Consider the following 19687-nt stretch of genomic DNA (forward strand, 5'->3'; position numbering starts at 1 on the left):
GAGACAGGAGTGAGCTAGAGACAGGACAGTGTTCTCCAGCACAGCCAACTAAGGAGAGAGAGACACAGGAGTGAGCTAGAGATACAGGACAGTGTTCTCCAGCACAGCCAACCAAGGAGAGAGAGACACATGAGTGAGCTAGAGAGACAGGACAGTGTTCTCCAGCACAGCCAACTGAGAGAGAGAGACAGGACAGTGTTCTCCAGCACAGCCAACTAAGGAGAGAGAGACATAGGAGTGAGCTAGAGAGACAGGACAGTGTTCTCCAGCACAGCCAACTAAGGAGTGAGAGACACAGGAGTGAGCTAGAGATACAGGACAGTGTTCTTCAGCACAGCCAACTAAGGAGAGAGACACAGGAGTGAGCTAGAGAGACAGGACAGTGTTCTCCAGCACAGCCAACTAAGGAGAGAGAGAGAGACAGGACAGTGTTCTCCAGCACAGCCAACCAAGGAGAGAGAGACACAGGATTGAGCTAGAGAGACAGGACAGTGTTCTCCAGCACAGCCAACTAAGGAGAGAGAGCGGGAGAGAGAGACAGGACAGTGTTCTCCAGCACAGCCAACTAAGGAGAGAGACACAGGAGTGAGCTAGAGATACAGGACAGTGTTCTCCAGCACAGCCAACTAAGGAGTGAGAGACACAGGAGTGAGCTAGAGAGACAGGACAGTGTTCTCCAGCACAGCCAACTAAGGAGAGAGAGAGGGAGAGAGAGACATGACAGTGTTCTCCAGCACAGCCAACTAAGGAGAGAGAGACAGGAGTGAGCTAGGGAGACAAGACAGTGTTCTCCAGCACAGCCAACTGAGAGAGAGGGAGAGACACAGGAGTGAGCTAGAGAGACAGGACAGTGTTCTCCAGCACAGCCAACTAAGGAGAGAGAGACACAGGAGTGAGCTAGAGAGACAGGACAGTGTTCTCCAGCACAGCCAACTAAGGAGAGAGAGACACAGGAGTGAGCTAGAGAGACAGGACAGTGTTCTCCAGCACAGCCAACTAAGGAGAGAGAGACAGGAGTGATCTAGGGAGACAGGACAGTGTTCTCCAGCACAGCCAACTAAGGAGAGAGAGACACAGGAGTGAGCTAGAGAGACAGGACAGTGTTCTCCAGCACAGCCAACTAAGGAGAGAGAGAGACAGGAGTGAGCTAGAGAGACAGGACAGTGTTCTCCAGCACAGCCAACTGAGGAGAGAGAGACACAGGAGTGAGCTAGAGAGACAGGACAGTGTTCTCCAGCACAGCCAACTAAGGAGAGACAGAGGAGTGAGCTAGAGACAGGACAGTGTTCTCCAGCACAGCCAACTAAGGAGAGAGAGACAGGAGTGAGCTAGAGATACAGGACAGTGTTCTCCAGCACAGCCAACTAAGGAGAGACAGAGGAGTGAGCTAGAGACAGGACAGTGTTCTCCAGCACAGCCAACTAAGGAGAGAGAGACAGGAGTGAGCTAGAGAGACAGGACAGTGTTCTCCAGCACAGCCAACTAAGGAGAGAGAGAGACAGGAGTGAGCTAGAGAGACAGGACAGTGTTCTCCAGCACAGCCAACTGAGGAGAGAGAGACACAGGAGTGAGCTAGAGAGACAGGACAGTGTTCTCCAGCACAGCCAACTAAGGAGAGACAGAGGAGTGAGCTAGAGACAGGACAGTGTTCTCCAGCACAGCCAACTAAGGAGAGAGAGACAGGAGTGAGCTAGAGATACAGGACAGTGTTCTCCAGCACAGCCAACTAAGGAGCGAGAGACAGGAGTGAGCTAGAGAGACAGGACAGTGTTCTCCAGCACAGCCAACTAAGGAGAGAGAGACACAGGAGTGAGCTAGAGAGACAGGAAAGTGTTCTCCAGCACAGCCCACTAAGGAGAGAGAGACACAGGAGTGAGCTAGAGAGACAGGACAGTGTTCTCCAGCACAGCCAACTAAGGAGAGAGAGACAGGAGTGAGCTAGAGACAGGACAGTGTTCTCCAGCACAGCCAACTAAGAAGAGAGAGACACAGGAGTGAGCTAGAGAGACAGGACAGTATTCTCCAGCACGGCCAACTGAGAGAGAGAGAGACAGGACAGTGTTCTCCAGCACAGCCAACTAAGGAGAGAGAGACAGGAGTGAGCTAGAGAGACAGGACAGTGTACTCCAGCACAGCCAACTGAGGAGAGAGTGAGAGAGAGAGAGAGAGAGAGAGAGAGAGAGAGAGAGAGAGAGAGAGAGAGGAGAAGAGAGAGAGAGAGGAGAAGAGAGAGAGAGAGAAGAGAGAGAAGAGAGACAGGAGTGAGCTAGAGAGAGACAGGACGGTGCAATCCAGCACAGGGGGGAGAGGGGGAAAGAGAGAGAGAGAGAGAGAGACAGGACAGTGTACTCCAGGGCAGGAGAGAGACAGAGACATAATCCCCCTTCCTCTTTTTCTGTCCCCATCCCTCTCTCTCTTTTGCTGTCCCCTCTCTCTCTCTCCTGTTCCTGTGACAAGCTGACAGTGTCACTCACCTGTTCCTGTGACAAGCTGACAGTGTCACTCACCTGTTCCTGTGACAAATTGACAGTGTCACTCACCTGTTCCTGTGACAAGCTGACAGTGTCACTCTCTTGTTCCTGTGACAAGCTGACAGGGTCACCCACCTGTTCCTGTGACAAGCTGACAGTGTCACCCACCTGTTCCTGTGACAAGCTGACAGTGTCACCCACCTGTTCCTGTGACAAGCTGACAGTGTCACCCACCTGTTCCTGTGACAAGCTGACAGTGTCACTCACCTGCTCCTGTGACAAGCTGACAGTGTCACCCACCTGTTCCTGTGACAAGCTGAAGTGTCACTCACATGTTCCTGTGACAAGCTGACAGTGTCACCCACCTGTTCCTGTGACAAGCTGACAGTGTCACCCACCTGTTCCTGTGACAAGCTGACAGTGTCACTCACCTGCTCCTGTGACAAGCTGACAGTGTCACCCACCTGGCTGACAGTGTCACCCACCTGTTCCTGTGACAAGCTGACAGTGTCACCCACCTGTTCCTGTGACAAGCTGACAGTGTCACCCACCTGTTCCTGTGACAAGCTGACAGTGTCACCCACCTGTTCCTGTGACAAGCTGACAGTGTCACCCACCTGTTCCTGTGACAAGCTGACAGTGTCACCCACCTGTTCCTGTGACAAGCTGACAGTGTCACCCACCTGTTCCTGTGACAAGCTGACAGTCTGGTTGAACAGAGTCCAGTTGACGCTCTGGTAGCAGGGCGGGGTGGTTAGGGATCCGTTATAACGATAATATCTGTCCAGCCGCTGCGGTAATAACCCGTGGATATCAAATCCAGGAATCTCTATGCTCTTTCCTGAAACAGAAACATACAGAGGTGCATATTTATATATCACTAGAGATGGGAAACTGTTGACGTTTGGCCTGCGAATATTCTGAACCTGTCAACCTTCTGCAAACGTTCCTCTATCCAGTTTCTACTAACAAATCTACGCACAACATGGTAATCCTCCACGTCGCTTACTCTAGCAGACACAACAGAAGAATCATTCTTCCTCGAGCCCTCCATGGTGGTGAGATGAATGGGTTAATGCCCTCTCCCGGCTGAGCTGGACAGGTAAAACATTCTAGATCCTCCTGTATATAAGGTCTCTCCTCCTTTTCCCTGGGTTTCCCCAAGCTGACATGACACACCAAATTCCCAGCACCAATAGACAAGCCCCACGTGGGGAGGGGCTGGAATCGGACTTCCATGGAAGGATTGTGGAAAGAAATTATTGGGAAGGATTATTCTTCCATTTTCCTCTTTGCCACCACGGCAGTCAGACACGAATGGGAAATACCACAGTAATTCCCAGCGAAGGGTAAAGCTCACCCAACAAACGATGAGCTTATGCGATATATACAGAAGGAAATTATACATATATACATTTTTAATATTTTTATTTAAATACAGACTTCAAAACCTTGCAACCAAATTGTGCTTCGGTTGAAGCTTGTACATCCATGTTGTTACATGTTGGGAAGGTGTGAACCGAATCATTATTAGTTAGAGGTTTTTACAATGCCTGTATTTTCAGGGTACTCACGCCTACGCCTGGTTGGAGGAATGCAAGGATATTCGCAATCGATACTTGACCTTATTTTATTTATTCAGGCTTGCAATAGACGAAGCGCTGATCCTAGCGTGAAACGCGTTGAGGGGGAGATTGTGGTGTAGCCGTGTGTTCGTTAGGTGCCAATAAAGTTTTTGCTACAACCCGGAAGTGCCCTGAAGTTTGTGACAGGCTGTGACAGGCTGTGACAGGCGGTGACGCCGGATCCTTTCCCTCCTAAGTACTATTCTCAGAAGGTTGCACGCCTAGAACCGGAGCTCAGAGGAGAGCAGGACCAAGGTCTGTGAGCCTACTGTACATGGGTAAGGCTTTCCTTCCCGCCTCTGACCTTTTTCTGGTCCGTGTGCACTCTCCAGCTCCACTCTACGTTACACTCACTGACACCCCAGGGTGCTGGAACTAACTGCCAGAGCGCAGGACAGATTTTCTTATTGCAATAGACTTATTCCAGATTCTGTAGTAGATTTGTGATGTAGAGTATTTCTTGGCGCTTAACAAGTGGCTACTACTTCTCTGGGGTACCCTTATCGACTGCTACATTCCTCTCAATCTCCATGCACCCCGAACTGTTGCCAACTGTTAGAAGCTGTTTAATGCCCATTCCCCTGGGTGGACGTTGTTTCTGCTGAGGAAGCCTTCACATGTATCTCCCCTGGGATATGAAGGGCTGATATTTGGAGCACGTATTTCTCTGCCCGGTTTGCTTAACCTTGGAGCTTCTCTCATTGATTGGGAACCCCTGGTCCCACCTGGGTTATTTCTGTAGGTAACGGCAGTCCCACTCTTTGAATGATGGATTCTTATTGCCCTTCTTCAGATCTGTGACTGGAACTTCCGCTAGATTTACAGCTTTAATTCTAAAACGTTTCTCGTTGTTTCCCTGCCTCCTTTGATCCCAGACATCCTGACACTATTCTTGGTTGACATGCGCTCTGTTGTCAAGATTATCCATTCATGGTCTTCTACTAAACATCCTTTGTTTAAATTGCCTGTTTTTTCCCACTATTATAGGGAACTCTTTATTCTTTCTGATATTCTTATTAATCGTGACACATTCTCCAAATGTCTGTTCCTTATGTAGCCCTTGTACCCCCCCCCACCCCCCTTACGTGAGATTGGTAACAATGGTTGGTGCAGAGTGCAGTAATCAGGGACCTTGGGGCAATTTTCTTCATCCCTTCTGTGCTTTTAGGTACTTAGGTAATGATGGAAAATTATATGGCATACCCCTTCATGATTACTTCCAACACCCATGCATCTAAAGTAGTGTGGGCCCAATCCTCGATAGAGTTGTATACGCTCCCTTTAACTACTATTTGGTTTGAGTATAGGGTCCTCAATTCTTCATTGGGTCTGGAATCTAGATGGCCTCTAGAATTTCCTTGGGCAATGAACAAAAATGGAGAGGTGAGTCTACTGCTCGACTGCCTCCCGTAAGGTTTACCAGGCATGTATGCCTTAGCCTCTCTAAACGATTGGGCAGCTGGAAATGTAGAAATCCATTTTCTTTATCTTCCATCTTTTGGAAGGGAGTGACTCTTCCCACCTGAAATGTTGCTGATAAATGTATCTAATCTATCTCCAGAGAAACTTTAGCCTTCACAAGGGTAACCCATACAATCAATCCATCTTCTGGGAAAGGATCTACGGACCATGAACGGAGCCACAGAGCTCTTTATCCGCTGCAGATGCACGTTCTTGTATATAATGTTTATGTATTAACTCTCTACGAGGCCCAATCCAAGTGAGATACAGGGAATGGAGGGCGCCATTAGAAAACCATATGGTCGCCTGGCTATTGTATTATAGAAGCAGTCAGGGCGATTCGTTGCTTTTCTCCACTTCATATATCCCCTCTCTCTTCTAGGGATTGCAGGGAACTGTAGGAGTTGTGTGCAGGGGGTTTAGCACAGGAGCTGTTTTGAAGGGGAAATGAAAAAACGGCTTTTATCAGCCGGCTTAAACAACAAAAATACAGCGTGTGTTTCAGCATGTATATAACGGAGAAATGAATCCCCCTGCGGTGCAACAGGAACTGATCAAAATAACAAAATAACAAATGTACATCTTCTAAATCCTTTTGTAATAATAGTTCATAGGATGTAATATAAACATAGGCTGTATAAATGACCAAATAATTGAAGCGCTGGAATAGAAGCCAAGAAGTGTCTCACAATGAAGGGGAAACTCTTGGAGTCAAATAAACAGCCAGCTACTCTAGGTCAGCTCCGTGATCTTCCATAGGCATTAAACCAACAGCCGGAGAGAATCATAGGTACCCACGGACAGCTGTTACTGTGTTCATCCTGGCGTGCATCCCGTCGTAGATGTCCAAGGTAGATGTGAAGACAAAAACAAGGAGCACTGCAGCAAAGAGAACTGGAGGCAGGTGAAGGTTTGAAAAAAAAAAAAGGTTTATTCAATAAATCATGCCCATGAGAGAGCTAAAAAACAGTCAGAGTTATAACAATACAAGGTTACATTAAGTGAGCAGGTTATACAGTCAGAGTTATAACAATACACGGTTACATTAAGTGAGCAGGGTTATACAGTCAGAGTTATAACAATACAAGGTCACATTAAGTGAGCAGGTTATACAGTCAGAGTTATAACAATACACGGTTACATTAAGTGAGCAGGTTATACAGTGAGAGTTATAACAATACAAGGTCACATTAAGTGAGCAGGGTTATACAGTGAGAGTTATAACAATACAAGGTTACATTAAGTGAGCAGGTTATACAGTCAGAGTTAGAACAATACAAGGCTACATTAAGTGAGCAGGTTATACAGTCAGAGTTATAACAATACACGGTTACATTAAGTGAGCAGGGTTATACAGTCAGAGTTATAACAATACAAGGTTACATTAAGTGAGCAGGGTTATGCAGTCAGAGTTATAACAATACAAGGTTACATTAAGTGAGCAGGGTTATGCAGTCAGAGTTATAACAATACAAGGTTACATTAAGTGAGCAGGGTTATACAGTCAGAGTTATAACAATACAAGGTTACATTAAGTGAGCAGGTTATACAGTCAGAGTTATAACAATACAAGGTTACATTAAGTGAGCAGGTTATACAGTCAGAGTTATAACAATACACATTTACATTAAGTGAGCAGGTTATACAGTGAGAGTTATAACAATACACGGTTACATTAAGTGAGCAGGTTATACAGTGAGAGTTATAACAATACAAGGTTACATTAAGTGAGCAGGGTTATACAGTCAGAGTTATAACAATACACGGTTACATTAAGTGAGCAGGTTATACAGTCAGAGTTATAACAATACAAGGTCACATTAAGTGAGCAGGTTATACAGTGAGAGTTATAACAATACAAGGTTACATTAAGTGAGCAGGGTTATACAGTCAGAGTTATAACAATACACGGTTACATTAAGTGAGCAGGTTATACAGTCAGAGTTATAACAATACAAGGTCACATTAAGTGAGCAGGTTATACAGTCAGAGTTATAACAATACAAGGTCACATTAAGTGAGCAGGTTATACAGTGATAGTTATAACAATACACGGTTATATTAAGTGAGCAGGGTTATACAGTGAGAGTTATAACAATACAAGGTTACATTAAGTGAGCAGGGTTATGCAGTCAGAGTTATAACAATACACGGTTACATTAAGTGAGCAGGGTTATGCAGTCAGAGTTATAACAATACAAGGTTACATTAAGTGAGCAGGGTTATGCAGTCAGAGTTATAACAATACAAGGTCACATTAAGTGAGCAGGTTATACAGTCAGAGTTATAACAATACACGGTTATATTAAGTGAGCAGGGTTATACAGTGAGAGTTATAACACTACAAGGTTACATTAAGTGAGCAGGTTATACAGTCAGAGTTATAACAATACAAGGTTACATTAAGTGAGCAGGTTATACAGTCAGAGTTATAACAATACACGGTTACATTAAGTGAGCAGGGTTATACAGTCAGAGTTATAACAATACAAGGTCACATTAAGTGAGCAGGGTTATACAGTGAGAGTTATAACAATACAAGGTTACATTAAGTGAGCAGGGTTATACAGTGAGAGTTATAACACTACAAGGTTACATTAAGTGAGCAGGGTTATACAGTCAGAGTTATAACAATACACGGTTACATTAAGTGAGCAGGGTTATACAGTGATAGTTATAACAATACACGGTTACATTAAGTGAGCAGGTTATACAGTCAGAGTTATAACAATACACGGTTACATTAAGTGAGCAGGGTTATACAGTGAGAGTTATAACACTACAAGGTTACATTAAGTGAGCAGGGTTATACAGTCAGAGTTATAACAATACACGGTTACATTAAGTGAGCAGGGTTATACAGTGATAGTTATAACAATACACGGTTACATTAAGTGAGCAGGTTATACAGTCAGAGTTATAACAATACAAGGTTACATTAAGTGAGCAGGTTATACAGTCAGAGTTATAACAATACAAGGTTACATTAAGTGAGCAGGTTATACAGTCAGAGTTATAACAATACAAGGTTACATTAAGTGAGCAGGTTATACAGTCAGAGTTATAACAATACAAGGTTACATTAAGTGAGCAGGTTATACAGTCAGAGTTATAACAATACAAGGTTACATTAAGTGAGCAGGTTATACAGTCAGAGTTATAACAATACAAGGCTACATTAAGTGAGCAGGTTATACAGTCAGAGTTATAACAATACAAGGTTACATTAAGTGAGCAGGTTATACAGTCAGAGTTATAAAATACACGGTTACATTAAGTGAGCAGGTTATACAGTCAGAGTTATAACAATACAAGGTTACATTAAGTGAGCAGGGTTATACAGTCAGAGTTAGAACAATACACGGTTACATTAAGTGAGCAGGTTATACAGTCAGAGTTATAACAATACAAGGTTACATTAAGTGAGCAGGGTTATGCAGTCAGAGTTATAACAATACAAGGTTACATTAAGTGAGCAGGTTATACAGTCAGAGTTATAACAATACAAGGCTACATTAAGTGAGCAGGTTATACAGTCAGAGTTATAACAATACAAGGTTACATTAAGTGAGCAGGGTTATACAGTGAGAGTTATAAAACTACAAGGTCACATTAAGTGAGCAGGGTTATACAGTGATAGTTATAACAATACATGGTTACATTAAGTGAGCAGGTTATACAGTCAGAGTTATAACAATACAAGGTTACATTAAGTGAGCAGGTTATACAGTCAGAGTTAGAACAATACACGGTTACATTAAGTGAGCAGGGTTATACAGTCAGAGTTATAACAATACAAGGTTACATTAAGTGAGCAGGGTTATACAGTCAGAGTTATAACAATACACGGTTACATTAAGTGAGCAGGTTATACAGTCAGAGTTATAACAATACAAGGTTACATTAAGTGAGCAGGGTTATACAGTCAGAGTTATAACAATACAAGGTTACATTAAGTGAGCAGGGTTATACAGTCAGAGTTATAACAATACAAGGTTACATTAAGTGAGCAGGTTATACAGTCAGAGTTATAACAATACAAGGTTACATTAACTGAGCAGGTTATACAGTCAGAGTTAGAACAATACAAGGCTACATTAAGTGAGCAGGTTATACAGTCAGAGTTATAACAATACACAGTTACATTAAGTGAGCAGGGTTATACAGTCAGAGTTATAACAATACAAGGTTACATTAAGTGAGCAGGGTTATGCAGTCAGAGTTATAACAATACAAGGTTACATTAAGTGAGCAGGGTTATGCAGTCAGAGTTATAACAATACAAGGTTACATTAAGTGAGCAGGGTTATACAGTCAGAGTTATAACAATACAAGGTTACATTAAGTGAGCAGGTTATACAGTCAGAGTTATAACAATACAAGGTTACATTAAGTGAGCAGGTTATACAGTCAGAGTTATAACAATACACATTTACATTAAGTGAGCAGGTTATACAGTGAGAGTTATAACAATACACGGTTACATTAAGTGAGCAGGTTATACAGTGAGAGTTATAACAATACAAGGTTACATTAAGTGAGCAGGGTTATACAGTCAGAGTTATAACAATACACGGTTACATTAAGTGAGCAGGTTATACAGTCAGAGTTATAACAATACAAGGTCACATTAAGTGAGCAGGTTATACAGTGAGAGTTATAACAATACAAGGTTACATTAAGTGAGCAGGGTTATACAGTCAGAGTTATAACAATACACGGTTACATTAAGTGAGCAGGTTATACAGTCAGAGTTATAACAATACAAGGTCACATTAAGTGAGCAGGTTATACAGTCAGAGTTATAACAATACAAGGTCACATTAAGTGAGCAGGTTATACAGTGATAGTTATAACAATACACGGTTATATTAAGTGAGCAGGGTTATACAGTGAGAGTTATAACAATACAAGGTTACATTAAGTGAGCAGGGTTATGCAGTCAGAGTTATAACAATACACGGTTACATTAAGTGAGCAGGGTTATGCAGTCAGAGTTATAACAATACAAGGTTACATTAAGTGAGCAGGGTTATGCAGTCAGAGTTATAACAATACAAGGTCACATTAAGTGAGCAGGTTATACAGTCAGAGTTATAACAATACACGGTTATATTAAGTGAGCAGGGTTATACAGTGAGAGTTATAACACTACAAGGTTACATTAAGTGAGCAGGTTATACAGTCAGAGTTATAACAATACAAGGTTACATTAAGTGAGCAGGTTATACAGTCAGAGTTATAACAATACACGGTTACATTAAGTGAGCAGGGTTATACAGTCAGAGTTATAACAATACAAGGTCACATTAAGTGAGCAGGGTTATACAGTGAGAGTTATAACAATACAAGGTTACATTAAGTGAGCAGGGTTATACAGTGAGAGTTATAACACTACAAGGTTACATTAAGTGAGCAGGGTTATACAGTCAGAGTTATAACAATACACGGTTACATTAAGTGAGCAGGGTTATACAGTGATAGTTATAACAATACACGGTTACATTAAGTGAGCAGGTTATACAGTCAGAGTTATAACAATACACGGTTACATTAAGTGAGCAGGGTTATACAGTGAGAGTTATAACACTACAAGGTTACATTAAGTGAGCAGGGTTATACAGTCAGAGTTATAACAATACACGGTTACATTAAGTGAGCAGGGTTATACAGTGATAGTTATAACAATACACGGTTACATTAAGTGAGCAGGTTATACAGTCAGAGTTATAACAATACAAGGTTACATTAAGTGAGCAGGTTATACAGTCAGAGTTATAACAATACAAGGTTACATTAAGTGAGCAGGTTATACAGTCAGAGTTATAACAATACAAGGTTACATTAAGTGAGCAGGTTATACAGTCAGAGTTATAACAATACAAGGTTACATTAAGTGAGCAGGTTATACAGTCAGAGTTATAACAATACAAGGTTACATTAAGTGAGCAGGTTATACAGTCAGAGTTATAACAATACAAGGCTACATTAAGTGAGCAGGTTATACAGTCAGAGTTATAACAATACAAGGTTACATTAAGTGAGCAGGTTATACAGTCAGAGTTATAAAATACACGGTTACATTAAGTGAGCAGGTTATACAGTCAGAGTTATAACAATACAAGGTTACATTAAGTGAGCAGGGTTATACAGTCAGAGTTAGAACAATACACGGTTACATTAAGTGAGCAGGTTATACAGTCAGAGTTATAACAATACAAGGTTACATTAAGTGAGCAGGGTTATGCAGTCAGAGTTATAACAATACAAGGTTACATTAAGTGAGCAGGTTATACAGTCAGAGTTATAACAATACAAGGCTACATTAAGTGAGCAGGTTATACAGTCAGAGTTATAACAATACAAGGTTACATTAAGTGAGCAGGGTTATACAGTGAGAGTTATAAAACTACAAGGTCACATTAAGTGAGCAGGGTTATACAGTGATAGTTATAACAATACATGGTTACATTAAGTGAGCAGGTTATACAGTCAGAGTTATAACAATACAAGGTTACATTAAGTGAGCAGGTTATACAGTCAGAGTTAGAACAATACACGGTTACATTAAGTGAGCAGGGTTATACAGTCAGAGTTATAACAATACAAGGTTACATTAAGTGAGCAGGGTTATACAGTCAGAGTTATAACAATACACGGTTACATTAAGTGAGCAGGTTATACAGTCAGAGTTATAACAATACAAGGTTACATTAAGTGAGCAGGGTTATACAGTCAGAGTTATAACAATACAAGGTTACATTAAGTGAGCAGGGTTATACAGTCAGAGTTATAACAATACAAGGTTACATTAAGTGAGCAGGTTATACAGTCAGAGTTATAACAATACAAGGTTACATTAACTGAGCAGGTTATACAGTCAGAGTTATAACAATACAAGGTCACATTAAGTGAGCAGGTTATACAGTCAGAGTTATAACAATACACGGTCACATTAAGTGAGCAGGTTATACAGTCAGAGTTATAACAATACACGGTTACATTAAGTGAGCAGGGTTATACAGTCAGAGTTATAACAATACACGGTTACATTAAGTGAGCAGGTTATACAGTGAGAGTTATAACAATACAAGGTTACATTAAGTGAGCAGGTTATACAGTCAGAGTTATAACAATACACGGTTACATTAAGTGAGCAGGGTTATGCAGTCAGAGTTATAACAATACACGGTTACATTAAGTGAGCAGGGTTATGCAGTCAGAGTTATAACAATACACGGTTACATTAAGTGAGCAGGGTTATGCAGTCAGAGTTATAACAATACAAGGTTACATTAAGTGAGCAGGGTTATACAGTCAGAGTTATAACAATACAAGGTTACATTAAGTGAGCAGGTTATACAGTCAGAGTTATAACAATACAAGGTTACATTAAGTGAGCAGGGTTATACAGTCAGAGTCATAACAATACAAGGTTACATTAAGTGAGCAGGGTTATACAGTCAGAGTTATAACAATACAAGGTTACATTAAGTGAGCAGGTTATGCAGTCAGAGTTATAACAATACAAGGTCACATTAAGTGAGCAGGTTATACAGTCAGAGTTATAACATTACAAGGTCACATTAAGTGAGCAGGGTTATACAGTCAGAGTTATAACAATACACGGTTACATTAAGTGAGCAGGTTATACAGTCAGAGTTATAACAATACAAGGTCACATTAAGTGAGCAGGTTATACAGTCAGAGTTATAACAATACACGGTTACATTAAGTGAGCAGGTTATACAGTCAGAGTTATAACAATACAAGGTTACATTAAGTGAGCAGGGTTATACAGTCAGAGTTATAACAATACAAGGTTACATTAAGTGAGCAGGGTTATACAGTGAGAGTTATAACAATACAAGGTTACATTAAGTGAGCAGGGTTATACAGTCAGAGTTATAACAATACACGGTTACATTAAGTGAGCAGGTTATACAGTCAGAGTTATAACAATACAAGGTTACATTAAGTGAGCAGGTTATACAGTCAGAGTTATAACAATACAAGGTTACATTAAGTGAGCAGGTTATACAGTCAGAGTTATAACAATACACGGTTACATTAAGTGAGCAGGGTTATACAGTCAGAGTTATAACAATACAAGGTTACATTAAGTGAGCAGGTTATACAGTGAGAGTTATAACAATACAAGGTTACATTAAGTGAGCAGGTTATACAGTCAGAGTTATAACAATACAAGGTTACATTAAGTGAGCAGGTTATACAGTCAGAGTTATAACAATACAAGGTTACATTAAGTGAGCAGGGTTATGCAGTCAGAGTTATAACAATACATGGTTACATTAAGTGAGCAGGGTTATACAGTCAGAGTTATAACAATACAAGGTTACATTAAGTGAGCAGGTTATACAGTGAGAGTTATAACACTACAAGGTTACATTAAGTGAGCAGGGTTATGCAGTCAGAGTTATAACAATACAAGGTCACATTAAGTGAGCAGGGTTATGCAGTCAGAGTTATAACAATACACGGTTACATTAAGTGAGCAGGTTATACAGTCAGAGTTATAACAATACAAGGTTACATTAAGTGAGCAGGGTTATACAGTCAGAGTTATAACAATACAAGGTTACATTAAGTGAGCAGGTTATACAGTCAGAGTTATAACAATACACGGTTACATTAAGTGAGCAGGGTTATACAGTCAGAGTTATAACAATACAAGGTTACATTAAGTGAGCAGGGTTATGCAGTCAGAGTTATAACAATACAAGGTCACATTAAGTGAGCAGGGTTATACAGTCAGAGTTATAACAATACACGGTCACATTAAGTGAGCAGGTTATACAGTCAGAGTTATAACAATACACGGTTACATTAAGTGAGCAGGTTATACAGTCAGAGTTATAACAATACAAGGTTACATTAAGTGAGCAGGTTATACAGTCAGAGTTATAACAATACAAGGTCACATTAAGTGAGCAGGTTATACAGTCAGAGTTATAACAATACAAGGTTACATTAAGTGAGCAGGTTATACAGTCAGAGTTATAACAATACAAGGTCACATTAAGTGAGCAGGTTATACAGTCAGAGTTATAACAATACAAGGTCACATTAAGTGAGCAGGGTTATGCAGTCAGAGTTATAACAATACACGGTTACATTAAGTGAGCAGGTTATACAGTCAGAGTTATAACAATACAAGGTTACATTAAGTGAGCAGGGTTATACAGTCAGAGTTATAACAATACAAGGTTACATTAAGTGAGCAGGTTATACAGTGAGAGTTATAACAATACAAGGTTACATTAAGTGAGCAGGGTTATGCAGTCAGAGTTATAACAATACAAGGTCACATTAAGTGAGCAGGGTTATACAGTCAGAGTTATAACAATACAAGGTTACATTAAGTGAGCAGGGTTATGCAGTCAGAGTTATAACAATACAAGGTCACATTAAGTGAGCAGGGTTATACAGTCAGAGTTATAACAATACACGGTCACATTAAGTGAGCAGGGTTATACAGTCAGAGTTATAACAATACAAGGTCACATTAAGTGAGCAGGGTTATGCAGTCAGAGTTATAACAATACACGGTTACATTAAGTGAGCAGGGTTATACAGTCAGAGTTATAACAATACAAGGTTACATTAAGTGAGCAGGTTATACAGTCAGAGTTATAACAATACAAGGTTATATTAAGTGAGCAGGGTTATGCAGTCAGAGTTATAACAATACAAGGTCACATTAAGTGAGCAGGGTTATACAGTGAGAGTTATAACAATACAAGGTTACATTAAGTGAGCAGGTTATACAGTCAGAGTTATAACACTACAAGGTCACATTAAGTGAGCAGGGTTATACAGTCAGAGTTATAACAATACAAGGTTACATTAAGTGAGCAGGTTATACAGTCAGAGTTATAACAATACAAGGTTACATTAAGTGAGCAGGGTTATACAGTCAGAGTTATAACAATACAAGGTTACATTAAGTGAGCAGGGTTATGCAGTCAGAGTTATAACAATACACGGTTACATTAAGTGAGCAGGTTATACAGTGAGAGTTATAACAATACAAGGTTACATTAAGTGAGCAGGTTATACAGTCAGAGTTATAACAATACAAGGTCACATTAAGTGAGCAGGTTATGCAGTCAGAGTTATAACAATACAAGGTTACATTAAGTGAGCAGGTTATACAGTCAGAGTTATAACAATACACGGTTACATTAAGTGAGCAGGTTATACAGTCAGAGTTATAACAATACAAGGTTACATTAAGTGAGCAGGTTATACAGTCAGAGTTATAACAATACAAGGTTACATTAAGTGAGCAGGTTATACAGTCAGAGTTATAACAATACACGGTTACATTAAGTGAGCAGGTTATACAGTGAGAGTTATAACAATACAAGGTTACATTAAGTGAGCAGGTTATACAGTCAGAGTTATAACAATACAAGGTCACATTAAGTGAGCAGGGTTATACAGTCAGAGTTATAACAATACACGGTTACATTAAGTGAGCAGGTTATACAGTCAGAGTTATAACAATACAAGGTTACATTAAGTGAGCAGGTTATACAGTCAGAGTTATAACAATACAAGGTTACATTAAGTGAGCAGGTTATACAGTGAGAGTTATAACAATACAAGGTCACATTAAGTGAGCAGGTTATACAGTGAGAGTTATAACAATACACGGTTACATTAAGTGAGCAGGTTATACAGTGAGAGTTATAACAATACAAGGTTACATTAAGTGAGCAGGGTTATACAGTCAGCGTTATAACAATACAAGGCTACATTAAGTGAGCAGGTTATACAGTGAGAGTTATAACAATACAAGGTCACATTAAGTGAGCAGGGTTATACAGTCAGAGTTATAACAATACAAGGTTACATTAAGTGAGCAGGGTTATACAGTCAGAGTTATAACAATACAAGGTCACATTAAGTGAGCAGGGTTATACAGTCAGAGTTATAACAATACAAGGTTACATTAAGTGAGCAGGATTATGCAGTCAGAGTTATAACAATACAAGGTTACATTAAGTGAGCAGGGTTATACAGTCAGAGTTATAACAATACAAGGTTACATTAAGTGAGCAGGTTATACAGTGAGAGTTATAACACTACAAGGTTACATTAAGTGAGCAGGGTTATACAGTCAGAGTTATAACAATACACGGTTACATTAAGTGAGCAGGTTATACAGTCAGAGTTATAACAATACAAGGTCACATTAAGTGAGCAGGTTATACAGTCAGAGTTATAACAATACAAGGTCACATTAAGTGAGCAGGTTATACAGTTAGAGTTATAACAATACAAGGTTACATTAAGTGAGCAGGTTATACAGTCAGAGTTATAACATTACAAGGTCACATTAAGTGAGCAGGGTTATACAGTCAGAGTTATAACAATACACGGTTACATTAAGTGAGCAGGTTATACAGTCAGAGTTATAACAATACAAGGTCACATTAAGTGAGCAGGTTATACAGTCAGAGTTATAACCATACAAGGTTACATTAAGTGAGCAGGTTATACAGTCAGAGTTATAACAATACAAGGTTACATTAAGTGAGCAGGTTATACAGTCAGAGTTATAACATTACAAGGTCACATTAAGTGAGCAGGGTTATACAGTCAGAGTTATAACAATACAAGGTTACATTAAGTGAGCAGGTTATACAGTCAGAGTTATAACATTACAAGGTTACATTAAGTGAGCAGGGTTATACAGTCAGAGTTATAACATTACAAGGTCACATTAAGTGAGCAGGGTTATACAGTCAGAGTTATAACAATACAAGGTTACATTAAGTGAGCAGGTTATACAGTCAGAGTTATAACATTACAAGGTTACATTAAGTGAGCAGGGTTATACAGTCAGAGTTATAACATTACAAGGTCACATTAAGTGAGCAGGTTATACAGTCAGAGTTATAACAATACAAGGTCACATTAAGTGAGCAGGTTATACAGTCAGAGTTATAACAATACAAGGTCACATTAAGTGAGCAGGTTATACAGTGAATTCACAGACATTTCATGCACAGACAGAGTTGGGGAGAAAGGGTTGGCGAGTTTCACATTGAAATAGAGGAGCTTACACAATGCGTTAACATAAGTGGGAAGGCCAGTGGTACAATATCCCGTAGCACTGAGTTTCATTGGTCACCTCATTGGAATAGGGCGTTTCAGCATGTCTCACAGTGTAGGTTTCCTGTCTCTTTCAATCACTCGGTCAATTTCCTCTTGGACTTTACTCTGGACATCTGGATACAGCAGCATAAACCGCAGAGCCCATATTAGTGTTGTGGTTGTAATTTCTGTGCCAGCTGTAAACAAATCAACTGGAGCGTAGAGAAGATTCTTCTTATTAAAGCCGCTGTCTTTGTCTTCTCGGACCTTCTCCCTCTCCTGCAGAAGGCGTCTATGAATTCCTCATGCCGTTCAGATCCCGGGTTCTCTGATGCTCCGAGATAATCTCTTGTAGTTACTCCAGCATACCCATCTGAGGCTTAAAAAGCACCTGAGGCCGCCCGACATAACAAAGGGACGGCATTGACGACCTGTGTGAAAAACCCAGACTCCGATTTCAAGGCCTCTTCAAAACGAGGCAGCAGTCTGTGGAACTTGTCTTCGTCATATTCAAACCGGTTGCCAGACAGCGTTATTTGCAATCAAATGCGGGTCAAGGGGATGACCTTGCTCAGACTGGAGAGCAGAGCACAGATTCCCGGCTTCCTTGACCACTTTCTCCTCCAGCTATTTCTTTCCCATTCCCAGTGTAGACGGGGAGAATCTTCTCTGCTCCTTCCAGGCTCTGCCATAATGTACCATCACGACACCTTCTGAATTCCCAGTGAGCCCAATAGCATCAAAGAGAGGGACACTGGGCCAGTCCACTATATCCTCAGACTGGGTCATCAGAATTTCCTTGATGACCTCAAAGCCGTTCAACGCCACCATATTTTGCCAGAAGAACTGAAGGCTGAACACATCCCGTACTGTTTGGTTGTCTATTTAAAGGAGGCATGGAGACTTTGGAGGTCGGCCTGCAGCATGAGCTCCACAAAGGGCACCACATTTAGGGCACCACTTACGGCGCTGGTGTCGGTATAGTATGTGCCTCACCTACGGAGCTGGTGTCGGTATAGTATGCACCTCACTTACGGCGCTGGTGTCGGTATAGTATGCGCCTTACTTACGGCGCTGGTGTCAGTATAGTATGCGCCTCACTTACAGCGCTGGTGTCAGTATAGTATGCGCCTTACTTACGGCGCTGGTGTCGGTATAGTATGCGCCTCACTTACGGTGCTGGTGTCAGTATAGTATGCGCCTCACTTACAGCGCTGGTGTCAGTATAGTATGCGCCTCACTTACGGAGCTGCTGTCGGTATAGTATGCGCCTCACTTACAGCGCTGGTGTCGGTATAGTATGCGCCTCACTTACAGCGCTGGTGTCAGTATAGTATGCGCCTCACTTACGGAGCTGCTGTCGGTATAGTATGCGCCTCACTTACAGCGCTGGTATCGGTATAGTATGTGCCTCACTTACAGCGCTGGTGACAGTATAGTATGTGCCTCACTTACAGCGCTGGTGTCAGTATAGTATGCGCCTCACTTACAGCGCTGGTGTCAGTATAGTATGTGCCTCACTTACAGCGCTGGTGACAGTATAGTATGTGCCTCACTTACGGTGCTGGTGTCAGTATAGTATGCGCCTCACTTACAGTGCTGGTGTCGGTATAGTATGTGCCTCACTTACAGCGCTGGTGTCAGTATAGTATGTGCCTCACTTACAGTGCTGGTGTCAGTATAGTATGTGCCTCACTTACAGCGCTGGTGTCGGTATAGTATGTGCCTCACTTACAGCGCTGGTGTCGGTATAGTATGTGCCTCACTTACAGCGCTGGTGTCGGTATAGTATGCGCCTCACTTACGGCGCTGGTGTCAGTATAGTATGCGCCTAACTTACGGAGCTGGTGTCGGTATAGTATGCGCCTCACTTACAGTGCTGGTGTCAGTATAGTATGCGCCTCACTTACAGTGCTGGTGTCAGTATAGTATGCGCCTCACTTACGGCGCTGGTGTCGGTATAGTATGTGCCTCACTTACAGTGCTGGTGTCAGTATAGTATGT

The 19687-nt window shown here is 41.2% G+C and overlaps 1 protein-coding gene and 1 pseudogene across 2 annotated transcripts in view; both read right to left on the reverse strand.

Annotated features, from left to right (window-relative positions):
• Positions 1 to 19687, reverse strand: part of LOC142467264 (carbonic anhydrase 9-like) — a 255159-nt gene that overhangs the window by 148703 nt on the left and 86769 nt on the right. For both annotated transcript variants that reach the window (XM_075572847.1, XM_075572765.1), the window contains exon 4: positions 3155 to 3312. In XM_075572847.1, the coding sequence (XP_075428962.1) occupies positions 3155 to 3312 (158 nt within the window). The remainder of the gene's footprint in view (positions 1 to 3154; positions 3313 to 19687) is intronic.
• The window catches only part of LOC142467986 (cytochrome P450 2D10 pseudogene), a 71693-nt pseudogene continuing 69634 nt past the window's right edge, over positions 17629 to 19687 (reverse strand).

This window comes from Ascaphus truei, chromosome 1, assembly GCF_040206685.1.
Source record: "Ascaphus truei isolate aAscTru1 chromosome 1, aAscTru1.hap1, whole genome shotgun sequence".
NCBI lineage: Eukaryota > Metazoa > Chordata > Amphibia > Anura > Ascaphidae > Ascaphus > Ascaphus truei.